This window comes from Musa acuminata, chromosome BXJ3-8 (genome assembly GCF_036884655.1).
Source record: "Musa acuminata AAA Group cultivar baxijiao chromosome BXJ3-8, Cavendish_Baxijiao_AAA, whole genome shotgun sequence".
NCBI classification, from domain to species: domain Eukaryota; kingdom Viridiplantae; phylum Streptophyta; class Magnoliopsida; order Zingiberales; family Musaceae; genus Musa; species Musa acuminata.
Genome location: NC_088356.1, coordinates 45,894,464 through 45,908,351, shown reverse-complemented (window position 1 = coordinate 45,908,351; position 13,888 = coordinate 45,894,464). Strand labels below are relative to the sequence as shown.

Genomic DNA, 13,888 nt, shown 5'->3' with positions numbered 1-13,888 from the left:
GACCGCCACGGTAATTAAATTCGCTTACTCGTTGTTGTTTTTTCTTCTTTTCCTTTTTGTTGTTGCCGTTCGTTTCCTTTTCCTAAAAAACAGAAGCAAATGTCGGAAACGTGCTCGGATCAGTCGGCGCCCGGACACGCACATTACCTCGAATGACTGTTTTGCCCTTCCATGACCCACCCCTTCCTTTGCTGCCTTCTGCCGTCGTGTCTCTCGTTTCATCCCATTCAGTTGTTCTCGAGTAAATGGAAGCCATTGGCGTCGCTTTTCCTACCCCTTCATTTCTTACCCGCGGCCGCCACGTTTCCAATTATCCGTCCGCGAACGCAAGTGGGCCCGTGGCTGCCTTCGTTGACAAAGCAGGTAGATTCACGAGTGCTTAAATAGTTACCGGACGAATACATAGCTGAACGTGTTCTTTAGGGTCACAAGCAGTCACCGAGTGTTCCGCTGGCTTTGCTCCACCCACCCATGCAGGTAGAATCTTTAGGCTATGATTTTTAAAAAAAATACATCTATATTTTGAGTATTTTTCAAAATTACTTTTTTATTTTTTCCCCAAATAATATTCCTAATTTAAAATACCTAAAATATATTTCAATAGTTTTTTTGTCATTTTTTATTTTTTTTATCGATTTCTAATTATTATAGTATTTTTATTTGACTCATTTATTATTTTGTAATAATTTTTTTTATTAATGTACTGAAAACACTATAAACATTATTGAAGAACACCGTAAGTGACATTATGAGTCTATTTAAATTATTTATAGTGTTTTCAAACATGTTTTCTAATATTTCTTTTAAAATTAAAAGATAGTTTAGCTATTTTTTAAATTAGGAATACTATTAAAAAAATAAAATGACAAGTACCAATTGAAAAATATTTAAAAATATAAATAATTTCTAAGAAAATCATCCTAAATCTATATATGAACAAGTTGGATTTGTATGGAAGGAAGAAAGGATAAGAGAATAGCCGTTAATGACATTTAATCTATCCTCCCCTCCCCCAAGTTCCAAAATCTAAATCTACGTTAACTTATTAGCATTTTGGAGCTCCTCACACTCGATTCCTCGAGAGACTTTGAAGGAGGAAGTAGATGAAGGTAGTAAGTACTCCCTTTACTTGTTTTTCGTTTATTTATTTCATATGCTGACAAACGACTATTTGGTTTCGTGGATATTTAATTAGCGCAAGAAAAAAAAAATTAATTAAACAGAATTTTTAATTCAAAATTTAGTCGTAATTATCATTTTGTGTTGGTCACACAACATCACTACCATTCGAGGAATATTGAGGATGATACATCATCAATCCATCAATATTATGATTATGTGATTAATAATTTTAAAATTTTAAATTATTAAGAAATAATCTAATTTATGTTAATCTTCTATAAGACGTCGTTTTATTCCAACCAAAAAAAGATACCAAAGAAGGTCGATCTAGCCAAATGTTAGGTGTGATCACTTATTAGTGTCTTGAATTTTAACATTGGAACAAAGGATTGGTGGCACCAAACGATACCGATATGAATTTAGTTGTTAAATATAGTTGTCTACTTTCTACTATTATCATATTATTTTTTTCCTCATTTTTATCATTAATCTATAGCTGGCATCATTTTTATTTTTAGGTTTACTTTTTTATTTTTTGTTCGATCAGGATTGTCTTAAAATTTTTAATATTGATGGTGATGATTATAATCATAGAAGGTGGAAATATTTATGGTTTGAATCAAAGAGGACACGATGACCAAAAAAGGAGACTTGTCTATAGTAATCACAAAAGTTATAATTTTTAGTAAGGTGAAAATCTATTACATATATATATTGATAGTCCATTTATGGTTTCATTGATCTAATGTGTTTGTTGAACTAATCATAGCCGGTTTTATGTTCCAGGAATTTCGACAATATATCATTCTTTTGCTATCGGGCTTAGCATCTTAAAGACTCACTTTAACACAAACAAAGAAGATATATTAAAGGTTGACGGGCAACCTTTCAACGTTTGATTTGTTTTGTTGCTCTATCTTTATGAGCTCAAATGAAAAAAAAAAAAGAAAAAAAAGAGGGACTATTTGTAATGAGGTAGAGAGATAGAAATAAAGATGTTTCTTGTTATTCTTCTTGGAATTATTGCAGCACCTATCAAGGATATCAATCTTAGATCGATGCAAAGAATGGTTTACGAGCCAGAGGCTTCGTGAGTAGGGTAAGAGCAGATCGCTGCTGCTATTGTTGCGGTTGCTGTTGCTGTTGTTGCGGTTGCGACGACGATGGCTGCATTAGAGAAGAAAGCTACAGCAATAGAAAAAAGCTATAGCAATGCTGTAGTAAAGGAATAAGCTGCAGTAGAGGAGGAAGTTACAGTGATGTTACAGCGATGCTATAGTAGAGGAGGAAGCTACAGTAGAGGTGCAGCAGAGGAGAAAGCTGCAATAGAAGTATAGCAAAAGAAGAAACTGCAACAGAAAAGAAACTACAACGATGCTACAATAGAGAAGAAAGCTACAATAAAGGAGAAAAGGTGGGGCAGTACTGGTGAGCGTAGCACTAGAGACGCCACAGCGGAAGGGAACGGACGTTGGTGTAGAGTGGTAGTGGAGAAGACAGTTGTCGTTCGTCGAGGAGGAAAGATTTATCGCACTAATGGTCTGACGACGGAAAAGCAGTAGTAGAAAGCTTTTTCTTTTGCCGTCGAAGGTAGAGAAGCAACAGATAAGTTGACAGCGAGAAGAGAGCTTGCTCTAGGCAAGTGGCTCTGATACAATGATGAAAAGAATAGAAGATAAGAACAATTATTGAAGTAACTTTAGCTTGAATACATTAATATATCTCTCTCCTATTTATACACAGATTGAGGAAATCTTATCTTCTATCACTAAGAAAGTATTTTTTACGAAGAAAATAAGAGGTTTAAATCCCTAATCTAATAAATAGCCAGCGAAAGAGGAGATAACTTCTTCTTTGATGCATAAGAGCTTGCTATACGAAGGCAACTGCAACCAGTATGGTGAAGGAATCATGATAGATGAGGACCCTCGATAAATCACATAATATAAGTAGATGCTGCTTCATGACATATATCATCGGAGTCTAGGATTGTTGTAGTAGCAAAATAAACACACCATGAGAAAATAATAATTAGCATCTTCTAGCATTGAAGTTAAGTCAACACAGTTTTATCGTTGCCTTGGTGATAGAGACACGTGAGTCATGCAATATCATTAAAAACTCATGGTGCATCCCAATGTGTCACAAGGAGAGGAATGGCGATGAGGTAATAATGATGCCGCTACAAGGGAACTGAGCTGGGCACATGTGGACACCTAATTGAGGCCACACATTCTTCCCTAATCATGTTATCAAACGACATATCCATCTTATACATGTATATGTATATGTATTTTCCTTTCGTCATCTACACTGCAGCAGCAGCAACCATACGAAGCGACTCGTGTGCCTCCCCACTCGATGATGGTGTGTCGTGTCTGGCTACAAACACCAGTCTAAAGACGCGTTGGTCAACTAAAACTGATGGCCAGCGCGCAGCAGCAGCTTATCTCCGTGGCACAGTCCATGTCATCGACCAGGGAAGCGTGGCCAACGTCGATCGACCGTGATCTATCCACGTGGTTGACGGGACAACCGACCAGGACGTACTGGAATATCGTTTGACCACGGAAGCACGCTTCCTGCGTTGGACTTGAATTCTTGTATGTACGAGCGGTGCCGTGAGAGCAACTCGTTGGCGGGCGTTTCGTTTGTGGTAATTCCAGCAAGTCACGCCAGCGTTCCGGGATGGATATGCCGGTCGTATAAAGTAGAGGCTGGCAGAGCAGGAGAAGGACGATTACAACAGGTCACCGACGGATACAGTAACCCGACTGGAACACGGAATACGTTACGAGGGAACTGCCCCTTCCTCTCCCCTCTTCCCCATTGCACTGGGACGGATGCCGTGTTCCTCAGGATGGTGGACATGAAAGAAAGATGCAGTCGTTTGGACTAGTCGCTGGAGTTGTGGTTGGACATCCTTGTCCGCTGCGAATGGACGATGGGTGGATTCAGTCAAGGCGATTGTGGATGGAGTTGCTATCCAACAACAGTGGCTACATCCTGGAACTCTACGTATTTTTCTTTCTCCAGTAAAATGATGGCGATACCAATTATACTGAGATATTTAACCTGTGCGACATAACGTCTACTTGCCGCCATCGAATCGAATGAGCTGCTTGGAATCCTACTGTTTGCACACGTATCTCGAGAGAGCTGTTTGCCTACCCTTCATGATGCATGCAGGACTGGGGGTACCACAACTTTGTCCTTCGAAACCACTGCCAAATCACAACCGCATGCGCATTGACCGGACAATAATGGGCTCGATTGGTTTCCTGTGTACCTCGCAGGAACTTGTTTCGTCGTGCAAGTCGTCGATCGGCCAAGTCTACAACTCCCTGTTCTTCTGCGTCATGGGGGCCGGAAAGATCACTTCTCAAAAGCTTTCATAATGAAAACAAAAAGCATCGCCTTTTGGCTCCATTGGTTTGATGCCAAAGGCCTAAAGGAGGGAGGAACCGATGCCGGAATACGATTGGACTTCAATATTCTCTTGACCAGTCTGCGCCTTGACCTGTATTCCACGCAGCCTGCTCGCAACCAGTGGATTGACTCACAAGTCAACCAAGTCTTTGCCCCCAAGCCAACGAAGGTCCCCAAGAAAAGGCCGACGGACTTGGCGCAAGAAGGATCGCTCGGGCTTCGCTGAATGAAGTTTCCGCCGGTCGAGGTTAAGTTTATGCTCTCACTGCTCATCATGTTTTCCTCTTCCTCTTCGATGCCGTCCAATTCTTCTGAGAACGCTCTGCCAGAAGATGGGGTGTTTGAGGTCGATGACTATCTCACCTTCGCCGATGACGGACACGAAGAGGCCTCTTTGAGCCATCCATCCGTTCACCGGTATCCTCTTGTGCAGGCCGCCGACTGCGCCACCAACAAAACCAAGATCACAGATTGCAACAAGCAAGTGTTTAGGCCAAGTCTTTACACTAGTTGGCTTGAGCCTCGATTCATGGATGTTTAACGATATTTACTTTACCATGTTTTTGGTATTTCATATGTGATCGATCATGCAGAAGCAAGGATGCCGGAAAGAGATCTTCGAAGAGGAGCAGCAGTTTTAAAGTCGCATTCAAAACAAAATCAGAGCTTGAGATATTAGATGATGGATACAAGTGGAGGAAGTATGGGAAAAAAGCAGTGAAAAGCAGCCCAAATCCCAGGTGAAACTCTTAATCTTAGGTATAATATGGCATGTCAATACACAAAACCAAGAACCATACTCTCATCAGCCTTTAAGATGCACTTATCTCTAGAGGTCAAACCTCTTAAGCAAGTGCAAATCTATTCAATTTCAACCTATACGAACAGAGTTCGTTCCACATCCACAAGGATTTGAATGAGAGGACCTTTCATTTTTTATTAGATTGGTGAAGTGCTCGTCTTTCGAAGGTTGCGCGCATACATTACTTTCGAAAGAGCACTTACATGTTGATTGTGCTGCTTGGTTTGCGAAGACAAACTAATAAAGTGGATTGCAGGAACTACTATCGCTGCTCAAGCGAAGGATGCCAAGTCAAGAAGAAAGTAGAGAGACACCGAGACGACTCAAGCTTTGTGATAACGACCTATGAGGGTACCCATAACCATCATGCCCCCTACCCAGCAGTAACACAGCATCGAGCTGTCGAAACACCTAATTCCCATGACCTCTCCTGCTGAACTGCATTCAGGATGACACTCGAAGAAGTGTTAGGACAAGTCAATGCTGGCAGAGGTAACTCCGAGTTAAAGAATTGTATTTCCATTGTCAGGACCCTAAAATCTTGGTCGACTAGTGTTCTTGTAAATAAAGTTCTATATTCATCATCAGAAAGAACATATAAATGGTATGCATGGTTGGTTTTGTTGGAAAATTTTAGTTTAGTAAAATAAATCAAAATGAGTTTCTTATCAAAATATTAACTTGTTACCAAAATAAATATTAACAAATGCAGTATAAATAGTAAAATAATGAATCAATCACAAAGTGAGATATAAAATTATTTTATGTAAAAATCCAATACGAAAAAATCATGGGATCGTAGTTCATTTCAGACCTCCACTATCATCAATAATGATAATATGTTTATAATAAGTTTTCTCTAAATAATTAGAGGATCACAATAACATCAAGAACACGTTCAATAGTAATATATCATTATCATCATAGATAGATTTTATCGAAAGATTTAGGTTTGTCAGAAAAGCATATCAGAGATAAAAACTATAGATCAGCATCGTAAGAATTATAGAGCTTGTTACAAGAATTCTTTATATAAAATTTGAGTCAAAATTGATAAAGTTTTAGATCGTCTAACAAAAATATCAAAATCTTATTTTTTTTATTTTTATTTTTTTTACGTCGTCACGTTCTCTGTTTTTTATTTTTTTAATAAATTAGATTTAGACTCAATGCCCAAATCATTCGGTCCAAGCCCACCTATATGGTCGGACCCAACAGGTTATCAGCTAAAATGACAATTTCATGCCAAAAGTCTTTTCAAGAAGATAGCACTTACATGCATCTGCACCGACTGACCCTGTCTTCTTAACCGGGCATGAAATCAAGTTGGCTATGTGCAGGATGCAAATGTATATACCAACCCCGTCTATTGAACTCCGACGTCCTTCAGATCGACTATATGCTATGTCCAATCGAATCCTTAGTTTCAAGTTACGATAAGGATGTGTGGTCATGGTTGTAGAGGAGCCTTTTCTGCCAATAGGAGAACAGTGAGGTATACCTCAAACCTCCAAGAAACCAATCCTTCAATGCCGATGTGGAAATGATGTAAGATTTGCCTAAATAGTCATTAGATTTGCTGATTCTGTTCCTCCAAAAATGCACGATGTCAAATCTATCAAACTAATAACCAGTCCAATCTCCTGCAGATAAAATCATAGCATCTCAGATACTTGAGTTAAGCTCATGGTTCTTTAACTAGAAACCATGTCCTGTGTGCCATTGCTTTGCAAGCAACAGATTTAACTTACAGATGTATGTGGAAATAACAATTCATCGAAGTCTTTCGTGAGATGATTAGATGGGACAATGAGATTCTCCTCGAACCTAATAGCTTACTCTTAACTCGCGGGTCAAAGTACAATAAAAAAGAAGCAGACTGGAGATGGAATTATCTCTTTATGCATATTTCACTGTGGCAATACAAGTCAAAGAAATAACTTCCGAGGCTACTTACTGGCAGCCTGGCGAGCTTCATATGTTTCAGATTCAACTTCTGAGAGAAATTGAGAAGCTTGTACTGGTAAAGGGGGCTCCAAAACTGAGTCTTCCATTCAAGTGACGAAGGTTCAAAACACTGCTAACTGGCCCAAACAGCAGCGGTATAAAGTGCTACCTTCATAACTTTGCCGGCCTTGGAAAATGTTATGATCTCGGGTCAGAAAGATTGCTTGCATTTGATGCACCGAGGCTTGCTTGGAAACAGAAAAAGGTAAAAATTGCTCCATCGTCTGGTTAGCACAAGCGCAAATCGGAGGATAGATACGGAGTAGGTTGAAGAAGAGGAGTGGGGTTACTGCTTGTGATCCGCGATCGGGTCGCCCATCGTCTCAGCACCGACAAAACTCACAACGGGAAGGCCGAAGAAATCGTGGAATGCTTTCATTCCGGGATTAGTATTCGACCCGGTAGCATATTGTCGAATGTTGATAAATAATTGAATCCGAATCCGACGCAACTCAAACCTCCAAAAAGATTCGGGTCCGTGAAAATGTTTGCGCCGTGAAGATTCGTGTTGGTCAGTGCCACAACATTGGGATTTTTTTTTATTTCTATTTGTTTTTTTTAAGAAAGATGAATTTTCAGAAAAAAAAAACTCTTAAGTTTCAAACGTCCTTGCTAGTCCGAGGATAAATGAGGACCACTCCTTCATTAGTTCAACGGGGTACGATGAGGGTCATTAAACCTCCATCGTTTGATGGGTTTGATGGAGGGGGGTGATCGACACGACCAAGAGTTGACAGAGGGTGGTGGTCGATAGGGCCAGGATGGTCATGAAAAAAAAAATACTCTACGAGAAATATATATATATATATATATATATATATATATATATATATATATTCTCACATCACGGGTTTTTAATAAAATAAATCTGGTTATATCTCTTAGTCATCATGCGAGTCTTATAGTTGTTTTCTTTCTTGATCTTAAATATGCATTTACACCAAACTAACTGGCTATGGGGTGGAGGCTTCGTCAATTCTCAAAGTACAATTCTTTGATAGTAAATAAAATGATCATTGCTTGATGTCAATTTTTTTAGTTTGGACTATTAAGAATATTCTTGTATGAAATTGACTCTGATGTACTATGCAACTCTTTAGCAACAGTGAGTGTGTAGTTGATGACATTTGTGTACTTTGGATTCGGATGTGATACATAACGTGATCGGTTGAGGGAAAAACTGTAGGGGCACTACTCTTAGATTTGTCGTGATTCATTTTTTTTTTCATCTTTAAGAGATATATGAATAATGACAAGTTCTTTAGGTATAGAGGATGATTTTGGAATCAAAACTTCTTGTTCAGTTAATTTTGCTTTCGTAGCCTCCTCCTTATCCTTTTACAATAGCACCTATTCATCAAAAATAATATCCCTTTATCTTAGTTTTGAGATTCTTTGGATACAAAATTTTAAAGTCTTTTGCTCGTAAGGGATAACCTAGGAAAATATAATATTTTAATAAGAAAATATATGTTAGGTTAAGGATGATAAACTAGAATATACGTCAAAATACTATATTTTCCTAGGTTATCCCTTGGGGTTAAAAGAGTATAAAGTTTGGTACTAGAATTTTAAAACTGAGATACATAAGGGTATTATTTTTAATGAAGAATTATTATTGTAGAAAGATAAGGAGAATATTGCAAAAGATATAGAACTGACTGAACAAGGAGTTTTGATTCTAAAATATTCACTATACCTGAAGAATCTGTCATTATTCCTACATCTCCAAAATATGAAAAAGAAGGAGGAACCATAACCTACCACCGAGGAGCCCCTTGTAGTTTTGTCCTTAGCTGGTCATGTCATAGACTATATTCAAACTCAAAGAATATGAATATCATCACTTATGCAATCACTATTATTATAGAGTTATAGAGTGTAAAAGAGCCAACTTCATACAATGAGACTTAGTCCAAACTAGAAGAATCAACATCATAATAATTTCATTCACTATTGAATAATGAGAATTAGTGAAGCCTTCACCCAATAAAAAGTTAGTTAGGCTAAGTGATTTTTTTAAATCTAGAGGGTAGCTATAAGGCTCACTTGGTGGGTGAAGGATATAACATCTTCATTATTAGCATTTGTCAAGTTGTTAAACATACTTCTCTTCAAGAATTATTAGCCTTAGAAGCGACATTGAGTTAGAGTAACTAGATATGAAAACATTTTTTTATAAAGACTTTGAAGAAATATCTACATGCAGCAACTAAGGTTTATGAAAAACGAAAAGAAGAACCATGTTTTTTTTGCTAAATTAGTCCCTCTACAGCCTCAAATAGTCTCCAAGATAATGGTATAAAAAATTTGATCAATTTATACCTAATTTAGGATATATTAGATAGCTCTATGATAGTTGCATATATTTAAAGAAAATTAAGTAATTCATGATATATTTATTATTATCATTGATGATATGTTTGTTACTACAATAGAGAAGTATGAAATAGACATGCTTAAATAACTACTTAAGGAGGAGTTTGAAACGAAGGACTTGTGGTGAAAAAATGATTTCTTAGAGATGTATCATGACAAATTTATTAAGAAGTTATATTTATCTGAAGAGATATACATAAAAATGATGGAATGATTTGACATGTGATCTGTTAGCACATTTTCGATCGTTAGAGTCATTATGCTTCTAAGATTAAACAGAATAAATAAAAGAACATTTTCGATCGTTAGAGTCATTATGCTTCTAAGATTAAACAGAATAAATAAAAAAAGTTCCTTATGCAAATGTACGTCATGGTCTGTATGTATTCAGATCTTGCTTATACTATTAGCATACTGAGTCAATACATAGCAAACCCGAGAAAAGCTCACTAGAAAGCTATTAAATAGATTCGAGTAACTCAAAAGGCTTGTTTACTATTTGGGGGAACTAATGTCAGTCTGTCTTATAGATTTTTGAAAATTTGATTATGATAAGATCTTGACAAAAGGAGATTCATTGTTGTCGTAATATTGTAATGACTCGAAAAGTCGAGCTCCAATCGACTATTATGTTTTCAACCACTAAGGTGAAATATATGATGATAACTAAAGTAATAAAGAAAATAATTTGACCGACAATACATGCATTATGTTATAATGTCTATATTAGATGTATTTAAAAATACTTGCATTATATTATAATTATGCATATTAGATGGATTTGAGAATACATGCATTTTTATTATAATTGTCTCATATTAGACATCAGGCAAAGGCAACGACATATAGAACCTATTGCCTCACTTGGGGTAGGTATCGTCGTCTTAACTTGTTCATCCCAAAACACAAACATGTAATCGTGTAATTCCCATTAACATCTTAGCTCCGGATATTAAACGATAGAAGAAAATTCAATTCAATACATCCAAGAGTGGAGTGCCTTTTTGCGCCACAGAGAGAGAGAGAGAGAGAGAGAGAGAGAGAGAGGAAAGAGCAGCTCGTTTCTACAGATGGCACACGAGAGGCCACCATGCAGAGGTCCGGTACACACTCGCATGGTGTGGTTTCCAGAAGTCATCTCTCTCTCTCTCTCTCTCTCTCTCTCTCTCTCTGCTCCAACAAGCAAGCAGCCGTGGGAAGTCGCATCTCACCTTGTTTATGCGGACACACACCCCACAAAGGCTCCCGTGGTAGTGGTACTGTCATTCTCGTGCCTCCTCAACAGATTTATTACTGTACTCTCCAACCTAGTCTTATGCCCATACGAACGAATACAGAAAAATAAACATCCAAAAGGACAAAATGGGGGTGTTTATTGCTCCATGTATATATCGATCATGGAATCAAGAGATCCTCTGAGGGTGATGAATAACACAACTACGTGGTCCTTCCTTTCTCCTCTTCTCCGAGGAGCATCATCTTTCTCTTTAACCTTGTTTGTTTGTTCATCTTTGCTGCAACAGTCACAGTACAAATTCAGTGGTCGATTATTCTGGGGCCCTTGTACTCAGCACCGCGTACCACCAGCTCATCAGGCTCGCTTCCCCTCTCTTCCAGCCATGCATAGTACTCCTCCCTCTCCCCACACCGAGTTAGCCCATCGCCTGAAACAAGCAACCATGCATACATACCGCACAAAACACTTTCTTCGTGGAAACGAAAAACCAAACACGCATCGCCTATCCGATCCGACGACTACGTACATTGCACCACGCAGCACTTGGATCATCGTAAGTATCATAGGGAGAACGGTGAACGGCATACATACCCGGAAGATTGGAGCACGCATTCCCCCGGTAGTAAGTGCAAGCCCTCCCTTCTTCGTCGTCGTATGGTGGTCCGAGAACATCCAACACTGCGCAGGAAGTCACTGCAGTAAAGCAATGCAAGTTACCCGCGGCGGCAGGGTACAAAACAGACGTCTCGCAGGGAGCAACAGAGATGGCATCGGTGTGCAACTTTGCCAAACTCGAGCCTGCGGATTTATAAACATTAACCATCACTCGTCAATACTAGCAGTAGTACATCAAGTCTTGAGAGGATCATCGATCAAACGCTTCCTTAGTATTTCATACAAACTCCACCAATCCGACAGAGCATGGAGCGGCACACACCGGTTGAGGATTTGATTCTCTGGTCGGAGCCAAGCGGATCATTAACCCAATCGTATGACTTGACGTGCATGGAGCCCATGAGAAGTTTGCTAAAAACAGTCATTGCCGGGTGATCATGCAGTGGAATTACAGCTCCTTGCGGAAGGCAGAAGATACCAATCTGCAAAAATGCAACGAGAGACTTCAAATCAAATGCATCTGGCAGCAGAATCCACAGAGTGCAGCAGGATACCGAGAACTTGGGGCACTCATATACGTGCAAATATGTCACTGGAGGAGGTCCACCCGTCCCGACATCTCGAAAAAACGACAGGTTTGGACTTAGACCGACATCTGCTGGCATTACGGCATCTGCGTGGGACGACCACCACATTAGAGATCGAGAATCAATATTGTGACAAAAAGTAAATTTCCTATATTCAACTAACTGCTACCCAAATCTTCCGTTTCCTATTATATCTCATTCATGAAGATTCCATAGGATTTAGGAGATAAGAGAACCAAAGAAGATCCTGGGCAGCGATATCATGACTGCGCCGGGAGCTAGCAATCAAAGCGCGTACAGAGGTGTGGTAAGGTTCCCTGCAATATCCCCACCTGATCATGTTTGCTTGTTCACAGTAAAACATAAACCCGTTGACAAAGAAAAGTCATGATCTAGCCATTGAAACCCTTTTTCAGAAAAGAAAACCCATTCACAAGTTTACAGAAATACACTTAATGGTAAGCAACTATATGCTGGCAGAGAAGATTCAGTTCAATCTTGCGATGTAATATCATTTGATATCATGAAAAGAACAGTGTCCTAAGAAAGATTGGCGACCTCACTTACAAACTACACAACAGTCTCGGAAGAGCTGTGGGCATCAACTAATATCTTCTCTTTCCGATCCAACCGAAGTCGCCGCTTTAAGCTGTCGACGGTTCTTTCATGCCTAAGATTTAGCGGAAGCGAATTCACTAATCCGATCTGTTTTACTTAACATCGATGTGCAACTGCTGCAAAGCAATCTGTTCCGATCCATTCTACAGAATAGGCAAAAGAAAGAAGGAAAAATCCGGCCGTAGCGTATAGTAGTACCGAGAACGGATCGAAGGCGCTCCACCTCATCCGGCGATGGGACGATGCCGGGCGCACCATCGGCAAACACCTCCTTGCATGCCTCAAACACCCTCTGCACGGCGCTCGGCATGGCCGCCGACTTCTTCTGCCGCCTCTTATTCTTCTTGGAGTTGGAGGAAGACGTGCTTTTCCCCGTCGCTGCTTGGTCGCTTCCCTTCCGGTCGGCCAAGCTGCCGTTGACCCTCATCCAAAAACAGAAAAGCCTGAGACAGGAAAACCCGACCCAGGAGATCCCGGTGCCGATCAATCAAAGTCGGGAGTTCGAGCGACTCAAGAAATGCCGGACTCCCAAGACTCGGACAACGGGAAAAAGATTGGGTTTTGGCAGGACGAAAAGAAGAGGAAGGCAGTTGTCGTCGCAAGGTGGGCAAGTAGGAGAAGAGGGATGGGACGATGGATCTGTACACCCGAGTTCTAGTTACTCATGAGAGAGCAAAGTCTATGTACTTTGCTTTTTTCAAAGGAGGAGAAACGAACGGTCTCCTATGGCTCTTTTTGGGAAGGGGAAGGGTGGGGATATTCTCCTCCACGAGAGCGAGGGAGTCCGGGACGGGGATGATTCCGGTTGGAGGAAGGTGACGGAGATGGCGGTGGGGCTATAAATAGGGACGGGAGGCCATTTAGGTGGGGATGCTGGAGGAGGAGGAAAGGAAGATGCTACTCGGGTCGACCGAACTACCCTGCAAAAGTTTCACGGTTTACGTGAGACTCTCGTAGTCCGTAATCTGATTACGGTGGGACCCGCACCTAGGCGTCTATGAGAAACCACGTCACCCGAGAAACTCCACCGTGACTAAGTCAGCCAGCCGAAGAAGCGGTTGCCCAAGGGGAAACCAGGGGCGACGGCAAAGG

General features: G+C 40.0%; 1 protein-coding gene and 1 long non-coding RNA gene across 6 annotated transcripts; one reads left to right on the top strand and one right to left on the bottom strand.

The window, feature by feature from the left end:
- Positions 1–4,470: 4,470 nt before the first annotated feature.
- Positions 4,471–5,964, top strand: LOC135644080 (uncharacterized). Its single transcript, XR_010498424.1, has 3 exons — positions 4,471–5,031; positions 5,145–5,291; positions 5,610–5,964. It is a non-coding gene; the product is annotated as an uncharacterized LOC135644080 (long non-coding RNA).
- Positions 5,965–11,095: 5,131 nt separating this feature from the next.
- On the bottom strand, positions 11,096–13,871 carry LOC135645846 (plant cysteine oxidase 2-like). 5 transcript variants are annotated; one of them, XM_065164669.1, is made up of 5 exons: positions 12,995–13,862; positions 12,146–12,264; positions 11,914–12,073; positions 11,568–11,774; positions 11,096–11,403 (listed from the first exon to the last, which is right to left on the bottom strand). In XM_065164669.1, the coding sequence occupies exons 1-5, from the start codon at positions 13,221–13,223 to the stop codon at positions 11,276–11,278; spliced, it is 843 nt and encodes a 280-aa protein (XP_065020741.1). In that variant the 5' UTR covers positions 13,224–13,862; the 3' UTR covers positions 11,096–11,275. The 5 variants fall into 5 exon arrangements, with proteins under 5 accessions (XP_065020741.1, XP_065020744.1, XP_065020740.1 ...); XM_065164672.1 differs by adding an exon at positions 12,746–12,848 and having other exon boundaries at positions 11,914–12,264; positions 12,995–13,129; XM_065164668.1 differs by having other exon boundaries at positions 11,914–12,264; positions 12,995–13,871.
- Between the last annotated feature and the right edge of the window lie 17 nt (positions 13,872–13,888).

Bases quoted from the DNA above. Each gene is read 5' to 3' on its own strand.
- LOC135645846 (XM_065164668.1), bottom strand. From the start codon at position 13,223: ATGAGGGTCAACGGCAGCTTGGCCGACCGGAAGGGAAGCGACCAAGCA. The intron at 11,775-11,913 runs GTGTGTGCCGCT...ATAAATCCGCAG, and splicing joins GAGAATCAAATCCTCAACCG to GCTCGAGTTTGGCAAAGTTG. The intron at 11,404-11,567 runs GTATGTATGCCG...TGCTTGTTTCAG, and splicing joins TGCGTGCTCCAATCTTCCGG to GCGATGGGCTAACTCGGTGT.